The sequence below is a fragment of the Triticum aestivum genome, chromosome 7B (genome assembly GCF_018294505.1).
Source record: "Triticum aestivum cultivar Chinese Spring chromosome 7B, IWGSC CS RefSeq v2.1, whole genome shotgun sequence".
NCBI classification, from domain to species: Eukaryota; Viridiplantae; Streptophyta; class Magnoliopsida; order Poales; family Poaceae; genus Triticum; species Triticum aestivum.
This window is the reverse complement of record NC_057813.1, coordinates 585,495,976-585,516,829: the sequence shown is the minus strand read 5'-3', so window position 1 is coordinate 585,516,829 and position 20,854 is coordinate 585,495,976. Positions and strand designations below refer to the sequence as shown.

The 20,854-nt window shown below is 52.5% G+C and overlaps 2 protein-coding genes across 2 annotated transcripts; both read left to right on the top strand.

Annotated features, from left to right (window-relative positions):
* Window positions 1-572: 572 nt before the first annotated feature.
* Window positions 573-1,990, top strand: LOC123162722 (probable xyloglucan endotransglucosylase/hydrolase protein 23). The gene is made up of 3 exons (XM_044580491.1): window positions 573-934; window positions 1,025-1,218; window positions 1,317-1,990. Exons 1-3 carry the CDS (start codon window positions 674-676, stop codon window positions 1,729-1,731), a joined length of 870 nt encoding a protein of 289 aa, XP_044436426.1. The 5' UTR covers window positions 573-673; the 3' UTR covers window positions 1,732-1,990.
* Window positions 1,991-3,409: 1,419 nt separating this feature from the next.
* Window positions 3,410-5,134, top strand: LOC123162723 (uncharacterized). Its single transcript, XM_044580492.1, has 2 exons — window positions 3,410-3,682; window positions 3,801-5,134. Exons 1-2 carry the CDS (start codon window positions 3,410-3,412, stop codon window positions 3,909-3,911), a joined length of 384 nt encoding a protein of 127 aa, XP_044436427.1. The 3' UTR covers window positions 3,912-5,134.
* The last annotated feature ends 15,720 nt before the right edge of the window (window positions 5,135-20,854 follow it).

The following is a 20,854-nucleotide window of genomic DNA, read 5'->3' as shown; positions in this document are numbered from 1 at the left end:
ACTTGATGGAAAAGGGGCACACCATCTGCAAGGGCCTGCTTATACTCTTATACACTTCCAAAAGACAAACAAATGTAACATACGAGGAATCTTCACACTCTTCGAAAAGAAGCAAAAGGTCGACAAGAATTGATCGTCAATCCATCCCTGCTTATTCCTTTGTTCATACATTATGCAGTTCCTTTTTCCTTTCTACTGCCATTTGTGTACAAAACACAAACCATCTCAAAGGCTGAAGATGCACATCCAAGCGACCAAATTTTTTTTAAAAAAAAAATCAAGAGATGTTGCATTGCCGCTAGAAATTTGCTATACGTCTCGATCAATTCTTAATGGCTTCTTGCTGTACGTGAGAGCCCATGGCGTCGCCATGTCGGGGGGAAGGCGTCTCATTTTCCATCAGAAATTTGGCAGCTACAGAGCCGGCCTGCCTGCTCTGTCTCCTCTCCTCTCCTCTGGCGCCAACTCACACGCATTACACTCCTCTCCGGCCAGTTCGCAGAACCATCCATCCATCCATCGGGCACGCCCCGCTCATCTCTTCTCCAAACCCCTATATAAACCCCCTCACGCACCGCTCATTCCACTCACAGAAACACAAGCTTCCTTCCAGCTTTCTCCTCCTCGTCAACCTTCTTCTAGCTAGCTAGTTAGTTGAGTGAGCACGAAACGCATGGCTGGCATGGCGGTTTCGGTGCTGGCGATCCTGCTCGCCTCTTGCGCCCTGGCGGCGGCGACCTTCGACAAGGAGTTCGACGTCACGTGGGGTGACGGGCGCGGCAAGATCCTCAACAACGGCCAGCTCCTGACGTTGGGGCTGGACAAGGTCTCCGGCTCCGGGTTCCAGTCCAAGCACGAGTACCTCTACGGCAAGATTGACATGCAGCTCAAGCTCGTCCCCGGCAACTCCGCCGGCACCGTCACCGCCTACTACGTAATTAACCCAACATTCCTCTGCTTTTCGGTCTTGATCGGTTGACATGGTTGCCTAACTTGGCTCGGTTTGGTGTGTGCGAATGTGCAGCTGTCGTCGCAGGGGCCGACGCACGACGAGATCGACTTCGAGTTCCTGGGCAACGTCACCGGCGAGCCCTACACGCTGCACACCAACGTGTTCACGCAGGGGCAGGGGCAGCGGGAGCAGCAGTTCCGCCTCTGGTTCGATCCCACCAACGACTTCCACACCTACTCCATCCTCTGGAACCCCAAGCACATCATGTAAGCTGTTGCTCCGTTTCTTTCTTTCAAGAACGCCGGCCATCTGTGGCTAGTGCAGGAGCACATGGACTGACCGATCATGGTGTACTTAAATACAGCTTCATGGTGGACGACATGCCGATCAGGGACTTCAGGAACCTGGAGGGAAAAGGGATCGCCTTCCCCAAGAACCAGCCGATGCGCCTCTATTCCAGCCTCTGGAACGCAGATGACTGGGCCACGCAGGGCGGCCGCGTCAAGACGGACTGGTCCCATGCCCCATTCTCCGCCTCGTACCGCGGCTTCAAGGCCGACGCGTGCGTGGTGACCGCCGGCGGCCGGCCGCGCTGCAGCGCCAGCATCGGCACGGAGGTCGCCCCCGGCACCGGCGCGGTCGGCGAGTGGTACAACCAGGAGCTGGACCTGACGCGGCAGCAGCGCATGCGGTGGGTGCAGAGCAACTACATGATCTACAACTACTGCACGGACCCCAAGCGCGTCGCCAAGGGCGTCCCCGCCGAGTGCTCCATGTAGTCCATCTCCACCGAGCAAACTAGCATTGCACCGTGCATACGTGGTTGTCGGAGGTCGGAGGAAGAAGGCGGCCGGAGATGGGGAAGATGGGGGAGTTTGTATAAAATCTCTAAATAAACAAGGGCTGGTGATTGGGAATTGTGAAATGTACGTAGCTGGCCGGTGGTAGATAGTAGATTCTTCTGTTTGCTCTTTGTTACGCTCAAGTTCAGCTCGTGTGTACTGTAATATATGCTTCCCTTCGTCTTGTTCTTCTTCATGTGTTTGCCGCTCTCTGCTCCACTTTGCAACGGCTTGGGTAGATTGTTCGATCGCGGTACGTTTACTGTGTGCTGAACTTATCTTGAGGCTTGACAAGCCAAGCCAGCAGTTGTTGTTCACTGATATACCTACCTTTGCCCTGCCAATCAATCACTCGGTCGATGGAACTACGCTGCTGTACGTGCATGCAACGTGACAAAGAAGTCACAGGGCACGGCCACTGCCTAGAAGATCACTAGCGCGACAAAGGAAAGGATAGGGGCTCGTAATAATCCGTCAGGTACTCGGGTCCCAGACTCGATCCCAGCTAGCTGCAGCCTGCATGTCCTCATCCTCATCCTCATTCCTACACTCAGTACGATGCACATGAGTGTACACTGGCAAAAAGGTGGAAGGCGTGTTCAATCCGGCGTTCGGATCAGGACGAGACCGATCAACGTCCTGTTAGGCTCGTGCTAGTTGTTACACAGGACGCTACACTGATGACATTTGACAGGCCACTAGTGTTCGCTTCTGTTCTCGTCTCGGACGAGAACGCCTTATCTTTCCATCGTGAGGAAGTGTGTATCACTAATAGCAAGCTCATGCTGATACGAGGCGGTCTGAATTTTGTTTCGTACCGTAGGCGAACAATTGCCATGATGCGTTTCATTCTTCTGCTTCCTTATATTTCTTACTTTTCTACTGAAGTGTCGCGTGCTTGTATGCCTGTGTGCCGATCTACTCATGACGGAGCTTAATTGTTGTACATGGCTCAGTGATAGACTCCAGAAGAGGAGACCTGCAATCTTGTCTGATTCATGAACTCTGGACAAGGGAGACGTATAATTGGGTTGGGTGTACCCGGCGTTTATTTGGGTGGGGGTATATGCACTATGCTCCATCATGCTGTCTGCTTGCTCCCTGCCTTGGTCGTATCCTGTAGTATTTCAGACCGCACGACTTTTTTTTTTTTTGCATATTCAATGTTTGAGATTGAAAGCCAGGCCAGGACCTCCCTACCATTTCACACTAAACGAGGAGCTTGGCTGGGGCACTGTTTTTCAGAATTCTCAAGCGGCACAGCTTGCTTGGCCATGCTAGCACCCACGCTTCTGCGACGCACCACTCCGGTGCCCGCAGCTACCATTGCCGCCGCCCAGCTCCCTACATCCCAACAAGGCAACCCACGGGTCTCGCCGCGGTTCCCTCCGGGATTCCCTTCGCCTCGGTTCTTGCGGTCAGATCTGCTGGCAGCCCTCTTCCCGCAGCTTCAAATCGGCTCCCCAGATCTGCGTATCCAGGACGGCGCTCCGCTGCCTGTGTGTTGCGCGGCCGTCTCAGGTGCGACGAGGCGTCCCCGCAAGGTGCGGTTCGCCGCTCAGGCTGCCCTGCTGGATCCCACCCCCAACCTCCCCGTCCATGGCGCTCTCCGGCCATGTCTGAAAGTGACGCCGACTGCCTCTGTGTCGGCGGGTCGGCGTACGGCTCGAGACGCCTCCACGAGCCCGGCGTCTCCCGTTGCAGGTCCAAGGCGGAGCTCACCATCAAGCCATGCACCTTCTTCTGCGGATTCAAGGCGGAGCTCATCCTCGAGCCGATGCTGACATTGGCCGGTCCGAGGATTGGCATCTTGTTCGGCCGGCGTATTGGTGGCGTCAGCGGCGCCCCGACCTCCAGCGCCCAAGCCGCCGAGTCGCGTCTTCGTCAGGTTCATTTTCTCCCCCTGGCCGGAGGGCTTTCGTCAGGTTCAGAGACAGAGAATGCCATCGTTGCCTTCTCAAAGGACACATGAAGATTGAATGCCGAAATCCATTCACCTGCTTCAGATGCCGGCAGATTGGTCATCGCGCAAGGAACTCCACCAATCCTCCGACGACGTCACCACCGCCTCCTCCGCCGACAGCGTCGCCTGCGACCACCGTGCAACGGCCGCCTAGTTCTTCTTCAGCACGCGTGTGCACCGGTGGCCCGTCCCTGCGACCTGCTGGACCAATCCCGCGCTCGCAGCTAGCCTCCGGAGGAGTAAATAGCATAAAATTACCACTTTTCGTGTTATGGTTTCAAAAAACTACCGAAAATTTGTTTGTAACTGATAACTACTACTTTTGGTGTCGACTGTTTTAAAAAACCCAAAACGCCCGTTGCTGAGAAACTAAACCGGTTTATGACAGGTCGGGCCCGCACCTAAACGAACCGTCAGTTTGACCATTTGTTTTACCGTTAGCTGACATGTGGGCCCACATGACAGTGTCTCTTCCTCATTTAAAAGCAATCGAGTCCCTGTAAATGTTTCAAAAACGCAATCGGGTCCCTGTAATCTTTTGAAAAAAAGCAATCGAGTCCCTATATCTGGCAAGTCAATCTCGCCGGCCATCCCCGCCTCGATTCCGCCGGCCATCTCCATACCAGGTCGCCGCCGCACGCCATGGCGCTGCCTGGAAACGCTGCAGCGAGCCATGGGTCGCCGCCAACCTCTTCCTCTCCCATGGGGCCGGCGAGATCCGGCACAGGCAGCGCCGCCGCGCGCTGCTCCCTCCTCACCCGCTCCGGCCTCCACCACCGTGCGGGAGGTCGTGCTCTGGCCAGAGAGGCACCGCCGCACGCCATGAAGGGACGCACCGCCGCCGTTCGGGAGGCCGTGCTCCGGGCAGAGCGGCGCTGTCGCGCGCTGCTCCCTTCTCACCCGCTCCGGCCCTCCACCAGCGTCCGTGAGGCCGTGCTCCGGCCAGAGGAGAACCGCCGCGCGCCATGGAGGGGTGCACTGCCGCCGTTCGGGAGGCCGTGCTTCGGGCAGAGGGCGCCGCCGCGCGCCATGCGGGGGTCCGCGCCTGGAGGCCGAGGTCCGCGCGGAATTAGGCCGAGCGCCATGGTGGATGGCGGCTCTGGTAGGGGGGCAGTAGGAGGGACGACCGGGGGGAAGGGAAGATGGGACGGGGGAGGAGTAGGCCGGTGCATATCTGGTGTGTTCGAGCTGCCATGGCTCGTGCGGGGAGAGAAGCGGGAGGAGAGGAGGAGAAGAAAGAGAAGAGGAAGGAAGAGATAACTGACATGTGGGCCCCACATGCCAGTTAACAGTCAAACAAACGGTTCGGTTAGATGCGGGCCCGAGCTGTCATAAACCGGTTTATTTTCTTAGCAACGGGCAATTTGGGTTTTTTGAGATAGCCGACGCCGGTTTTGGTACTTATTAGTCACAAACAAATTTCTGGTAGTTTTTTGGAACCCTAACACGAAAAGTGGTAGTTTTATGCTATTTACTCCGCCGGGAGCCTGGGCGGCGTCAAGCTCCGCCCTCGCGACAGGCAGGTGTCGGTGCTGTGTCGCCACGACGCCGACATCGACGAAGAGCCTCGTGACCATGACGACTACAGGCGATCTCCGGGCCGCTTGTGTGCCCCGGAGCGACGGCCTGCCGTGAGCCGCCATGTCTCGAGCCATGATAGCAAAAGCGGCAGTGGTGGCCGTGATGATCGCTGCCGTGGTGCGGAGCCTGCCAATCCAGATGCAAGGAAGTTGGACCCAACTCGTGTTCAGAGGTTGAAGTGCGATGCGGTTATTCCTTCTTCAGGCCGAAGGGCAAGGAACAGAGCACACGACCGCTCGCCTGACGCGCCGTGCCGGGACTCTGTTGCCGCTGTCACCCTGGATTCTCGTGGATGCTCACCTACGCCATCGCCGCGCACCACTTCTCGAGACATCATCAAGATCGAGACTACCAGCTCTGCCGTGGTCTCGCCTCCGCCATCGCCACGCACGACCGCTCAGGAAATCATCGAGATCAAGACTTCCAGCTCTGCCATGGACTGGCTCTGCGGAACCACCGCCCCTCCAGACGTCAGGTCCGAGCCGTCCTTCTCACTGGCTTATTGCGAGATGAGCTTAGAGGCATGGCGGAACCTGTCGATTGATGCTACTCCTGAACTCTTCCTCGCCACAACATCGTTGTTGCCCACAGGGTCTGTGGCGGAAGCTGCTGGTGATCTCTCTAACCATGAGGCGACAACCCCAGTCCACATCCCCTCCTTCGACGCGTAGACGGAGGGCCAGGTGGAGACGCCCATCTTCATCTGGCGCATGCCATCACTGCTGCCTTCCCCCATTGTGTTATCCACGCCGCCAAGGGCGCCAAAGGCAAGAAGAAAAACCCTCGCAGGGGTCACTGGCCTTCAGCTCATTCGCCATAGCCCATGGCTTCAGGCGAAGAATAGGAGCATGGCGATCGCCAAGCTGGCGGAGAAGCTATTGTGTCATCGGATGGGCATCGTGGCCGAGGGAGAACAGATCACTGAAGCGGCAATAGCGAAATTTGCCTCGCTGTTCCAAGGGTGCCTTCCTGACATTGCAGTTGCTGCTCTTCGAGCTTTATTCAGGCTCGACTGTGATCTTACTGCTGCTGTTGAACAAGCCTTGGTCCAACATGGAGGACAGGGAGGACTGGACGTGAGAGAGGCGACCACGAGCGACACATGATCTGTGTGTTCTCTCTGCTTGATGTATCATTGGTTCAATTATGATACTTCCTCCGTCTAGGTGAATAAGTCATTCGCGTAGTTCTAGGTCATCGATTTGAGGAATTAAATATGTGTTATATGTCATGAAAAGTATATCACTAGATTTCTATACGGATGTAGTTTCTAAGTATATATTTTTTGTTACATATAATACATATTTAGATAGTTAAATCATCGACCTAGAACTACGCGAATGACTTATTCACCGAGACGGAGGGAGTAGACAACAATTTGTCCATTCTATGTTGGAACGTACGTGGGCTTAATTGTCCAGATCGGCGTGCTGCTGTTCATGAGACCATTGCTGCCTCCTCTTGCCATCTAGTTTGCATACAAGAATCGAAGTTGCAGACCGTTGATCCCATTGTCGCCTCTTATCTGGGTGGTCAGCGCCTCAAGAGTTTTGCCCAAAGACCGGCCGATGGCACTAAAGGGGGCATCCTGCTTCTATGGGATAATGATGTTGTTACCATAACCAATGTAGAAATTGGAGCGTATTTCCTCTCTGCAACCGTGAATCTCAACAACTCCACAGCTGACAAAACCTTCAAGCTTACTACAGTATATGGTCCCACACGTAGCAACCAGAAGGAAGCTTTCTACCAGGAGCTCACCTCGCAAAAGCCAACCTCGGGAACCAAATGGCTTGTCAACGGAGACTTCAATCAAATCTACCGAGCTAGAGACAAGAATCGTGCGAATGTGGACCGAAGTCATCTCGTGCGCTTCCGAAACACCTTAAACGATTGCGAGCTCAAGGAGATTCACCTTCAAAATAGAAGATTCACTTGGAGTAATGAGCAAAATGACCCAAATTTGAGCAAGCTTGACAGTTTCTTCTACAATGAGGATTGGGACGTTGATTTCTCTACTCACATCCTTCATGCCCTCTCATCATCGTTATCCGACCACTGTCCCCTTTTGCTTGCTAACGATGATGGGCCCAAGCGACCCAAGTCCTTCCGCTTCGAAAACTTCTGGATCAAAATGCCGGGCTTCCAACAGGTGGTCAGTGATGCTTGGAGCGAGGAATCAAGGCATGTTGAGCCCTACCAAAGGCTCTTCCACAAGCTCAAGAAGACAAGCCAAAAATTGCGTGTTTGGAGCAAGACCCTCTTTGCCAACTCGAAGGTCCAAATCCACATGGCCCTCAAAATCATCCTCCACCTTGATTTAGTGCAAGAGGAAAGAGTTCTCAGTCCAGAAGAAAGTGACATCCGCAAAAGGCTTAAGAAAAAGATTATTAGCCTTGCCGTGTTGGAGAAGGCTAGGAAGCATCAAAACTCCAGAATAACTAACCTGAAGGAAGGAGATGCCAACACTCACTACTTCCACCTACGTGTCAACCATAGAAGGAGAAAAAATTTCATTCACCGCCTCAAGCACAACAACTTTTGGGTCACCGAGCACGAGCACAAGAAAAACATTGTCCACCGCCACTTCCAGAACATCACAAAAAAAGGCCCTTCACGTGACATTGACATCAATTGGGGGATCATTCCCATGCCCAATTGTGACCTTCATGAATTGGGAGAGGCCTTCACCGAGGAGGAAGCAAAGAGAGCTGTGTTTTCCATGCCTAGCGACAAGGCACCGGGCCCTGATGGATTCACGGGTGCCTTTCTCAAGGCATGTTGGGATACTATCAAGCCGGACATCATGCTTGCCATCAACCATTTCTCTGATCTCCATGCTGCACACTATCATTGGTTGAACTCTGCCGACATTTCTCTCATTCCGAAGAAGCATGGTGCCGAGGACATTGGTGATTTTCGTTCCATGAGTCTTATCCATGTTGTTGCTAAGCTAATTGCTAAGATGATGTCCAACCGGCTTGCCCCGCACATGAATGAGCTTGTCTCACACGCTCATAGTGCATTTATTAAAAGAAGATGCATCCATGACAACTTCATGTATGTGCGCAATCTCGTGAGACGCTTTCATCGTAGGAAAACCCCGGCGTTGCTCTTCAAACTTGACATCAAAAAAGCCTTTGACTCGGTGCGTTGGTACTTCCTCCTCGACCTACTTCGACACCTTGGTTTCCCACCTCGCTTCAGAGGTTGTGTTTCAGCCCTGGTATCCTCGGCTTCCTCTCGTGTTCTGCTCAATGGCGTGCCTGGCGATCCCATCAAATTAGGTCGGGGTTTGAGGCAGGGGGACCCTCTATCCCCCCCTGTTATTTGTGCTTGCCATCGACCCGCTGCACCACATACTGGCAAAGAGCACGGCTCAAGGAAATCTACACCCCCTTGGTGGAAATGCTATGCCTATCCGAGCTTCGCTTTACGCAGATGACGCCGCGGTTTTTCTTGCGCCTATTAAGGAGGACGTCCAGCTTTTCACTGACACTCTCAAGCACTTTGGGGATGCACTGGCCTTGTCACAAATTGCTCCAAAAGTCTTGTCGCCCCAATCCGTTGCGAAAATGTTGATCTTCCAGACATCCTCCAATCCTTCCCGGCCAAGCTTTCATCCTTTTCGATGAAATACCTTGGGTTGCCTTTATCTGTCAAGAGGTTGAAGAGAATTCACTACCAACCCCTCGAGGATAAGATTGCGGGTCAGCTCACCCCTTGGGTGGGAAGGCACATTGCCTCGGCAGGTTGGGCGGTCTTGGTCAAGTCGGTCCTCACGGTGATTGTTGTCTACTACATGACGGTGCTAGATTTACCGGTGGAGGTAAAGAAGAAGATCGATGCCCTCAGACGTGCTTTCCTTTGGGCAGGTTGTGATAAAGTCACAGGTGGAAAATGCAAGATAAATTGGGAACAAGTGTGCAAGTCCAAACTACATGGAGGCCTGGGAATCCTAAATCTTGACAAGTTTGCCATCGCCCTTCGTCTTCGGTGGCTATGGGCCGAGTGGCTCCACCCGGACAACCATGGGTTGGCTTGGGAACCCCTTGTGATGACAACGACCAAAATATTTTTGCTGCAGCTACCAAGGTCGAAGTTGGCAATGGCTTGCGTGCCAAGTTTTGGGAGTCTCCTTGGCTAGATGGGATTAGGCCCAAAGACATGGCCCCTAAGATATATGAGTTGTCGAAGAAGAAGAATTGCTCAGTTCGAATGGCTCTGCACGACAACTTCTGGACTTCCCAGGTGGACATCCTTCGCGGTTTCACTGTCGAGCACCTCTCTGAGTTTGTCACCCTTTGGGAGAAGGTCTCCCATATTCACCTCAACATGGACACGCCCGACACTATCACTTGGAAGTTCACCATTGATGGACACTACTCGGCGACGTCGGCCTACAAGGCGCAGTTCTTTGGCCATACTGACACTGAGATGGTATCGACCGTTTGGAAGATTTGGGCGCCTCCTAAATGCAAGTTCTTCGCTTGGTTGGCAATCAACAATAGGATTTGGACAGCGGATAGGCTTCAACGTCGTGGGTGGCCAAACTGTAACCTTTGTCCCCTATGTAAGCAGGTTCAAGAGTCAGCAGCCCATCTTCTATTCCAATGCAGATACACTATGAGAGTTTGGCGCATGATCAAAGATTGGCTCGGTCTCCATGATGTGCATTTTAGTGATTGGAGTGCCGCGACTTCCGTTAAAAAGTGGTGGAGCCACAATGCTACCAAGAAGACACAATCGCGAAGACCACTTGCTTCCTTGATGATTCTTATCTCTTGGGAGTTGTGGAATGAGAGGAATGCACGGATCTTTCGTAATACTGATGTCCCGGTTGGAGTCATTGTTGCTAGGATTAAAAAGGAGGCGTCACTTTGGAGCATGGCGGGGGCGAGGCACTTGAGTAACATAATGCCGCGAGAGTGATTATTGCAATTCGGCCATGGGCCTTAACCTCTTAAACTTCTCTCTTAATCAATGAAAATGGCAAATCTTTTGCCACGTTTCAAAAAAATACCATTTCACACTTGAACAAACCGTTAAAACCAATACAAACCGATCAGGAGATGATACAAACAATAAAAAGGAACTAATTCATCTGTTGGTAGTGCCTTATGAGTACTTCTTAACAAGGACGCCGTATCACAGAATGTTCTCGAATAAGATCAATGGGTATATAGTATAGAGGAGGTCCATTAGGAAAATATACAGGAGCTCCCGGGCACTCCACACCCCTATACGAGTACTAAACGTAAAAATACCAAAACAATTCAAAAAAAATGAAATTAGGCAAATCAAAGCTGTGTTCTCAATCTACACCCGTGTGAAATTTCGTGAAAAAATTCCAGAAAAGGTATGCGTGGGGAAATACTCTCGGAACAAAAATCCATCCAAACAGTTTTTTTCTATACATACAAAACTTTTGTCTTTTTTGTCAGGAATTCATTTCCTGGTATTTTTTCACGGAATTTCGCATGGGAGAAGATCGAGAACCTAGGTTCGATATCCACAAATATTTTTTTTTCAAATTTCTCGGTATTTTTTTGAATTTAATGTTCGTATAGGGGTGTGGAGCACCCGGGTACTACAAATCCGCTTCCAGGTCCATTATTACTAACTTATTGTTTCCTACACTTGCATACTTGCATGGCATGACACTATTGTTGGCCAACCTCTGGAATCAAAAGATTGCTGGTCCTCTATTTTGTGCAACACATGTTGTTTTGCGCAATCCATGAAGGGGAAAAGCATCATGACTGCTATCACAAAGCCACCGATCCAAGATCTTGCATAGGTGTAGGCCATGTTTTCTTAACTATTGGAATGATTGCAAACTAGTATGCATTTGTACTAAGGTAAATAAGTTGTGTACTTGCAAAGGTTGTGATTATTTATGTCCCACATATTACTTTTTGAGTTGTTTTTTTACTTGTTAGGTAGTTGCTCATTATAAGTTTGTGCAGCACTAGAATTTAAAATATGTAATTGGGTAGTTGCACTTTTAGAAACCTATATTTGCAAATACTTCTTGTGTAATAATGGTTTTTAAAAAATGCAATTGAGTTGTTTGCACATTATGAAGCATTGCATTGGGCATAAATTTGCTAGATAATTTCTGGTTTTAGAATTATTCAGGATTTCTTCCTCATTTGGAAACACCAAGCGACACATTCAGGATTTCTTCCGCAGTTGAGTTGTATGCACATTAAGAAGCAAGTTCATGAGCAACCTTATTTTCTTCCCTATTGCAATGTTCAAACCTGATAAAAGGAAAATCGCACGCCATAATTGGTACATAATTGTTTTCCTATTGCAATGTTCAAACCTAATAGTGTGTTTGTTTGCTCATTTCAGCACATATATAGTCATATTGAAATATCTAAAACTTTTTTTGCATGGTAATATGTGTCTCATTTATATAATTTGGATCATAGTGCAAGCCACGTACATACCGACCTGACAAAACTGAAAAGACAACAGAACGCTAATTTTTGCACACAGGAACATCAGCCAAGAAGTAAAAATACAAACAAGACTGAAGAATCCTCTGAGCTTGACACCAACGCCCGTCATCTGCCTCTGGCACCACCATAGCAGTCACCAAAAGAGAACATGACGGATCACCTCCACACCCGAGCTCGACACGGCTCCATCGCTGATATGCAGCTTTGCGGACCTCCAAGGTGGCTCGCCAATAAAGGCGAAGCCATTGCCGTTGAACGAAGCAGACCGGGGCAACACCCTAGACATGTCATCGAACTCCAGATCTGGCATCCCCGCCCAACTAAGATATTGAAGGAGGAAACCATACCTGCCTGCCACGAACCACGAACCCAGATCCACCATCTTCCAGATGTCGTCGATGCAGACTATAATCTGCATCTGCTCCTGAACTACCTCCCAAGCTCCACGCCGGCGCTGGAGTAAACGCAGTCGCAACGGCGAAGCCCGAGGACACAGGTCCACCACGAGGATGTCACCGCCGCTGCACCATCCTTGTTTGAACAGTCCGGTTTCCAAATCCACCCCAAAAACAAATCGCTTCGTTGGGGAAGGATCTAAAGATTTATTAGTCAGCGCCGCCATCACCGCTGCTGAAGCCATGACGATGAACAACCCAAAATCTTAAAAAACTAATACCTAAAACAATCCACACGCGTGGATCCGACGACCCCTCTCACCACCGACGACCGAGGTCGTCAGCAGAGGGGAGCCGTTGGAGGATGGCGGCAGAGGAAGACGCCCTGGCGGCCAGAGGCGAGATCGCCTTTCTTTTCTTCTCCTGGAAGAAAGAAAGCGACTCTATGACTGCTTCCTTTCGGTTTCTAAAACTTTTTATATTTGTGAAAGGAAGGAGTGCTTCAATAATGTGAATCTACGGTAGGAGTACGTGGGTTGGACTTGCGTCCATGCAACCGGAGTCTCCCCATAATTGGTACACCAGGTGAGATGAGTAGAGCAGGGGCACGTGGACAGTGGGCTCACGAGGCCAAATTTGCCAATGATTTGCAGGGACTAGGGAGTGGTACTACCTTAGGCCAACTCTAGCGCCTGATCCAAATCGACTCCAAATCGTCCTTTTGTGTCCGTTTGGAGTAAAATGGACAAACCGAACGACCCAACGCATGGGAGTATACGGACGTTCCGTCCGGTCGGTGACCGCTCTTGCCCCATTTTCACACCAAAGTTGCTCTCAATTTGGGGCCAAAGCGGACAAAAAGCGGACGTCTTCGCATCCTCGTCGTTCGTCTGTGTCCGCCCTCGACCCCACCTGTCACTCTCTCCTTTTCTGTACCTAGCCCACCACGCGCACCTGCCACCACGACGCATGGCGCTGCGGGCACAAGAGCACGGAGCAGCGGGCGCTCTGGCGGCCAGCTCCCCATCGAGCCACCTCCGTCGCCGAGCCCGGCCCGCCACGTAGGCGCTCCTCCGCCTCCTGCGGGGCGAGGCGTGCGCGCGGGAGGGCAAGGCAGCGGCGAGCGCGCGGGACGCGGACATCGCGACACAGGGCCGGAGGGCCGGTGGTGGGTCGTCGGACGGGGCGGCGGAGCCTTCGCGAAACGGCCAGGCGAGGCGGAGCCGGTTGGGGGCGCAGCCGTGAGCGGGCGAAGCCGACAAACGGCGAGTAGGCCCGGCGCACAGGCGGGAGGCGGGGCCGGTAGCAGGCGCGGGACGACTCAGCAGGCGAGCGGGGTTGAGCGCCCGGGGGCGACACACGGACGTGGAGGGGCGCGGCCCGAGCGGAGCGCGAGCGCGCGGGGAGTGGTGCTTTGGCGCGAAGCAAGACGCCGCTGCGGCGGGCTAGCCGCGAAAGACGCGTGCGACGAGGAGGCGGGGGAGCGCGGCCGCACGGGCGGCGGCGAGCTTGGGCGGAGCGGCAGGTGGCGGGGAGGCAGGGGAGAGGCGTGCGGCGACGGCTGCTCAGCCGCACGACGGCAGTCGTGGTAGGGAGCCACTCGAGGCGGGCGAGGCTGGCGCGGCGGGAGCGAGGGCACAAGCACGGCGAGGCGTCCGGCGCGACGGCGGGCATGCGATCACGACGGGAGCGAGGGCGTGCATGAGCAGGAGAGGCCGCATATGCCTGCTACGTGTTCGAAGAAATGACGAGGACGGACAACTGGTGAAATGGGGTGAAAATGGGGTAGCAGCGTTGGGTGCAGCGAGCCAGCCTCTGTCCAGCGTTTGTTCTCCCTATTTCTACCCCCATACGGACAAAATCCGGACAAAATGGGTATAGATTTAGGGTCATGCGGTGGAGTTGGCCTTAGAGCATCTCCAGTCATTCGGCCCACGAGGACACCGAAAAAATGTCGTCTGGAGCCGAACCAGCGTAAATTTTTGCGTGTGGGTGAACGTGTTCCCAGTCGCCGCCCTAGGTCGCCCCCAAATCGGCACAAACACGACACAAACATGGCGCAAACTCGGCGATTTCATTCAAATTTATAAAAACATGATTTAAAGAAACAACTACGCCTAGACCCTACTATGCCGCTGCCGCCGCCTGCCTTCTACATGCCGAGGAGCCTGTAGAACCGGGTGTAGTCACCGCCGCCGTCGTCGTCGTTGTCATCATCGTCGCCACCACCCTGCGTCCCACCGGTCCCGCCGCAGCCCCTGTTGCACCCCTGGCCAGGGTCGCCGATGCGCGGGGGTGGGATGGCCCGGGCACGTCCTCACCGTCGCTGTTGAGGACGACGACGCTACCCTTATCATGTTTGCGACGCCGAGCTTTGATCTCCTCGTAGGCCCGGCGCTGGCGTTCCACCTGCTCGCGGACGTAGTCCGCCTTCGCCCACTTGAGGGCGGTCTCGTCGGCAGCGGCCATCTCCTCGTGCTCCTTCTTCACGGGGAGCAACCCCGGCTCGGTCTTCGGCTGGACAAGGCGGAGGGAACGGGGGGAGGGGCGGCCGCCCTCATTGATGGCGAGGGCACCACTGCTAGTGCGGCACCCAAGCGCGCGTGTCCTATGACTCCGGCTTGACGGGGCGGAGCGCCGGCGACCCGAAGGAAAGCGAACCGGAGCCCAACGACAAGGAGGTTGCCGTCTCCATTCGCCGCGGCGTCCAGGAACTACCGCGGCGAGAGAAGGATGGGGGCACCGGGTACTCGAGGCGCGACGTGTTGCTGGCTTCGATGTGGTCGAGGACAACTTCGAGGGTGCAGTCGGGCACGCCCCACCATTCGTGCCGCCCGTCGGAGTCAAGGTGGCCGCAGGGGACGATGCCGTTTGCGAAGGCGACCTGCTCGGCGTGGCGGCAGTCGAAGTACATCGTCCATAGATTGTGGCTGTCGGCGGTGTACCTCGGCTCGTTCCGCTGCGCCCCCGACAGCGACGGACGAATGCGCGCTATCTCGGCGCGCCATTCAGCACCGGTGGGCGCCGGGGTCACCGGGACGCCGAACCTCCACGAGCCCGGCACCCGCATGTCCGAGGGCGCCGGGTAGTCGGCCTCATAAAGGAGGCACCCCTCGTCCTCGCATAGATGGCGTCAACCGAAGCCGTTCGCCGCAGCGGTGTCGCCTGGGTAACGCTCGACCATTGCTCGTCGGCGGGGCGAAGCGGGAGAGAGGGGCTACGGCGGCGAGACGGGCAAGAACGAGAGGTGGCGAGTTGTGGCATTCACCGGCGTGAGGTCGGCTTTTATATCCGAAGATGGGCGATGAGAAGCTGCCCGCCAGGTGCCGCGTGGCGGGACGCGCGTCGCATTGCTTTTACTGCGCCGCCCGTGAGGCATCAATAGAAGGTTGACCGACGCGGTAGCGCGACAGCCTTGGCATTGATTTTCGTGGGAACCGAGGCGATGATGACGACGAAGGCGGTGAGTCGCTGACTCGGCAGACCCACTCCATTTCGCGTCAAAATCGTTCCCCCGGCGCCCCCGGGCAGCCCCAGCGCGCCGGGTTCGGTCTGGGTCTGCCTGCACCAGTTTCGGGCTTAACGGCGAAAAATAGGCTCCTGGCGACTCGACATTCTCTTACAGGCACAAGTGGCATTGCATAGCGATTTTTCGGCCAATTCAGGGACCAGGTCGGCCCAGTCGTATGCTACCCCTATTCTGCATAGACACTAGCTGTGGAAGTTGGCGCTCCATGGCAGATCACGCCTTCAGCAGATAGCCCTCGTGCATGGCCATCTCGAGCTAGTCAATGTGGGGGCAGAAATCACAGATTTGACCTGAGGCAGAAATCAAATCACAAACTGACATGTTCAGGAAAAAATTTCACTCTACTGACCCTTTGGTGTGGCGCCCGACAGCTGGGCGCCGCACCCTACTGTGCAGCGCCTTTCCCTTAGGCGTCGCACATCCTGCCAGCGTGGCAGCCCTGGTCCAGTTGCGGCCCCACACGCACCTGTGCAGCGCCTAAGAGCTAGGCGCCACACTTTGACGTGCAGCGCCTAGCCCTTGGGCGCAGCATAGTGACTTAAGCGCGGCCGCCCCAGCCCGACCAGCCAGTTCTTCATCTCTCCGCTCTCTGGACAGAGAGCAGCGGCAGCGGCGGCGCCCCCATCTAATCCCCCCACATCCCTCTCAGATCTGAAGATCTGATCCGTGGATTCGATCCCCAATCCATCCTACTAGGTAAACTCTTTCCTTCTCTTTCTTTTGCTCCGTAAATTTGTTGCCATTCTAGAGATTTGTCCATGATTTGATGGAACCCTTGATTTGTTTGGTTTGCTCGATTTAGGATGTGTATTCATATTGGTAGTACAGTAGTGTTATTTATTAGTTCACAATATATGATTCTTGTTGTTGAAACCCTAGATTGTTTAGTTTTTTTAGATATATATGAGATGCCTATTTTTATAGATAACTATGAGATGTTGATTTTTGTAGACATATATGAGAAGTTTGTTTAGATATATATTAGATGTTCAGTTTATTTCAAATATTAGATGTTGAGTTTATTTGAAATATTAGATGTTTAGTTTATTTGAACACATATGACATATTCATTGTGTGAGAAGGAGATGTTGAGATTCTTGTAGTTGAACACATGTTATATGTTTAGTGTATACCGATATTTGAGATGAAGATGAACTTTTATATGTTTATTGTTTGAAATTGTAAGGATGGTTTGGCTTCTGGACGATGTCTACGACGTGCAACACCGGGCCTACATGATGCGCGAGAAGGATAAGGTAATAATGAGTAATCTAAATATTTTGCAAATTTGCCTTTAGTTGAAATTTACATGCCCTAAGATTTGTCATTACTTGTTTTTTGCAGAAGCTTGAACCTCTGAAGATTCGGTATCACGGGGTCTCTGGTCCTGCCATGCCTTACGATGAGCGGTACACACCGTACATCAAGCAGGCAGGACTACTCCCGTGGATTCTGTTGGTCAGCCGGTCCACGCCGAATCTGAACGCTCCACTGGTGTCCGCTCTTGTTGATCGGTGGAGGCCAGAGACCCACAGTTTCCATCTTCGGACCGGGGAGATGACCGTGACGCTCGAGGATGTCTCGTTGATCACCGGTCTTGCTATCGACGGGAGGCCTCTATGTATGAGCACCGATTCTGATGGGTGGCGCGAGCAGATGATTGCTCTTATCGGTATGGCTCCTACCGAGGCTGAGGATGATGTAGAGGAGGGAGAAGAGAAGAAGAAGAGGGAAAGGAAGGCAGCCGGAGCTGCTTTCACGTGGATTCAAAATAACTTTGCGACGTGCCCTCCGGATGCAACTGATGATGTGATCCAGACACATGCTCGTGTGTATATGTGGTACATTGTGTCGAGGACTTTGTTTCCTGACTCCACTGGCAAGAACGCTCCATGGATGTGGCTGAAGGCGTTGACCGTCTTCGATAGCAAATGGAGCTGGGGTTCAGCGACTCTTGCCTACTTGTACCGACAGGTAGTTGGTCTGTTTTGTGATCAACTCATTTATTCATTAGCAATGCAAGCTTGCTGTCAAGTTAACATTGTTTTTCTTTCATATGTAGCTGGATGATGCGTGTTGCAGGATCACACCTAGTGCAGGCATTGGTGGTAATCTGCTTCTACTTTCTGTATGGAGCTGGGAGCGTCTGCCTGTTGGACGCCCGAAGAGCGTCAGGTTTGATCCTTGGTATGCAGATGAACATGACGAATTACGGCGCCCCACGTGGGCTTACAAGTGGGATATCGTTTCCGAGATGACGAACGATGTCAATCTCATGTACCAAAAGTACATTGCCGAGTTGGACACGATTACGCCTGAGCAGGTAAGGAGGTCATTACTTTAGTCCTTTCTCATGCTTGCTTGAAAAATAGTTATCAAATTTGCATTGTTGCCCTGTTTCATAGGTGGAATGGCAGCCATATGGCGCGGGTGAGAGCTTGGGGTACACCGCGGAGTTCCGCCTCAACCCGATGTGCTTGCGGGATAAGGATCTCTGGCTTATGCGGTGCCCACTGATATGCAACTGGGCGGTTGAGTTTCATTTGCCGCATCGCGTGTATCGTCAGTTTGGTCTTTTCCAGCCTCACCCGCCGGATTGGGTGGACACGGATAAAGCACTTCATAGGTAAGAGAGCATGTGTGCGTATTGTCTAATCATCGGGACTCCTTTTGATTGTGCTAATGTTTGGTTTTATACCACGCAGGTTGGACAGGAGAAGGCAACGGAAGATAAAGGACTGGGCCAAGCATCATTCTGCGTATGTTACCCGCTTCCAGCTTTGTGTGGAGCAAGCTCGTAGCACTGCACGCGCCCCGCTTCGTGAGCACAACTCACTTGCTTTTGATAACTACGTACGATGGTTTATTGGAACTACTCGAGTTGAGATATGCCCGCCGGCATATAATGAGGATATTCTTGAAGAACCCGTAAACTTTGAGGATCTAGCAAAGGGGAAGTACAACAGAGATGTCAGGCTAGGGCAAGGAGTCCCTGCTGTTCCGGTGATTAACTATGTGGTAAAGTGTTCCCCTCTTTACTTTCCTGTTGACCGTATTACACATGTTTGAATGGCTAACGCATTCATTTTTTCTCATCCGCAGCGCACCGAGATCAAGAAAGCAGCTGATGAGAGCCAGTCTATTCTGGAGAAGACACCGGTTGGAACTGGCAATGATGATGGTTCACTACGAGCATTCCTCAAGGTACATATCGCATTCACTATGAGAGCCAGTCTATGTTGCGAAGTTTGATATCTTACACACTTGTTCATGTTACAGCGTCAGGCCAAGAAGTTAAGGCGGTTATCGAACCTTCTCGGTTGCCGTGATCCTGAATATGATGAACCATCTGCCTCTAGGTCTGGTACACCATCAGACCCCGCACCTCACCATGAGGGGGACGATGTGAGTTCCTCATATGCTTATATGGATGATGAGGGTGGGATCACCCAAGAGGTATGACTAATCCTTTAGATGTGATTCTCACTTGATTACGACATCGGCCTTCACCATATTGTTTCGTTGTGTGATAGGGCGATGAGCTTGATGATGACATGACTTTGGCGGACGCTCAAGCTCGGTCCGCATATGTGTTCAAGCCTAGGCAGCCCAGACGCCGGTACACGCCCAACGACTATGACAACAGAGGCAACCCAAAGGTGGTCGTAGGGACCTCGCGGATGGCTAGCTTGGATGATGAGGTGGAGGAGGAGGCGGAGGTGGAGGCGGAGGCGGAGGCGGAGGCGGAGGAGGAAGTGCACGAAGAGGATCCTCGTGCTCCTAAGAAGAAGAAGCTTGCCTGCAGGCGTGCCACCAGGAACACGCGCGGAAGGCATTAGTGCTTGTTCATGTTAATTGTAGCCGTTTAATTAGGTTGACGAACTTGTGAGGTTATGTTATATGTTGGTGAACTCTTACTAGTGTGGTATTTGTGTTTGCGAACCTGAAGTAATGTTGAATTGTCTTAAATGATATGATGTTCAAGTTATTAGTTCTCTTTGCTTAGCATGTGCAGTTTACAGTATTTTTATTATGTGAGTGCTGCTGCAGGAGGCCAAAATGGCATCTGTTTCTGCAGTTTTGCTTATAGCAGCACTGCAGCGCCCAACATTTAGGCGCTGCACTGTACTGTGTGGCGCCCAACACTTGGGCGCTGCACTATATAGTGCAGCGCCCTGTCCTTAGGCGCTGCACTACTTCCATGACGATCCAGAGAGCCACAGTTGGCTTGCATCACATCCACAATACTTACAATGACTGCAGCATCACAACAATTTGAACAAACACAAATTTTAAGCCGACGAGTTCATAACTTAAGACAATTCAAACATTACTACGACATGGTTCACGACACATTCATTACAAATGACAAATGGCAGCTTGCCCTAGAAGATAGTTCACCAACATCTCACATGCCCTCACAACTTCATGACACATTCATTAGAAAATAGTTGACGACGAGTGCACCGAAGCGAAGTCCCTACTGAGTAGAGCGAGGCCATTTCCCCTTCTTGTCACGTGCCGAGTCCTCCTCTTGCGCCTCGCGAGCCTTTGCAAGCTTTCTTGCCCTCTCCTCCTCACGAGCAAGTTTCGCTTGGCGTGCCCTCTCCTCCTCTCGTTTCTTCCGCTCCATCCTCTCCTTCTGACGACGCTCTTCCTCCAAGCCTCTTCGAAACGATTCTTCGAACCGTCGTTGCCGCCTAAGACAATCTGCGTATTGGTCCTTTTTCACATCTTCTGGCACTTCAAGATCTATCCACGTGAAGTACTTGCATAGAGGAGGCGGTGACTGCATAAAAATTTGTTGTTAGTGTTGACACACATTTGAGAGTAACATTTTACTTCTCGAGCTTACCGGTGGTTGGTCATAGGCGTTAGTTGGAAGTGCACGATCATAAGCATAGTTCGGGCATACAAAATATCTCCGCCCTTCCGTCCATGCTTTCTTTCGGTCGGTGGACACCTTCACCTTGCAAACATCTCCACACCAACAAGGCGGGATGTTGACATCTTTCTCCTTCACCTTGTCCAAAGATGCGTCCTCCCACTTGTTCGGCATGTCTTCTTGGTTAGCACACGGTGGCCTCGTCATGGAACCGGATGAAGCCATGCCTACAAAACC

Coding starts and splice junctions, on each gene's coding strand:
- LOC123162722 (XM_044580491.1), top strand. CDS start 674: ATGGCTGGCATGGCGGTTTCGGTGCTGGCGATCCTGCTCGCCTCTTGC. Junction 935..1,024: donor GCACCGTCACCGCCTACTAC/GTAATTAACCCA, acceptor GCGAATGTGCAG/CTGTCGTCGCAGGGGCCGAC. Junction 1,219..1,316: donor TGGAACCCCAAGCACATCAT/GTAAGCTGTTGC, acceptor ACTTAAATACAG/CTTCATGGTGGACGACATGC.
- LOC123162723 (XM_044580492.1), top strand. CDS start 3,410: ATGTCTGAAAGTGACGCCGACTGCCTCTGTGTCGGCGGGTCGGCGTAC. Junction 3,683..3,800: donor CCGAGTCGCGTCTTCGTCAG/GTTCATTTTCTC, acceptor CACCTGCTTCAG/ATGCCGGCAGATTGGTCATC.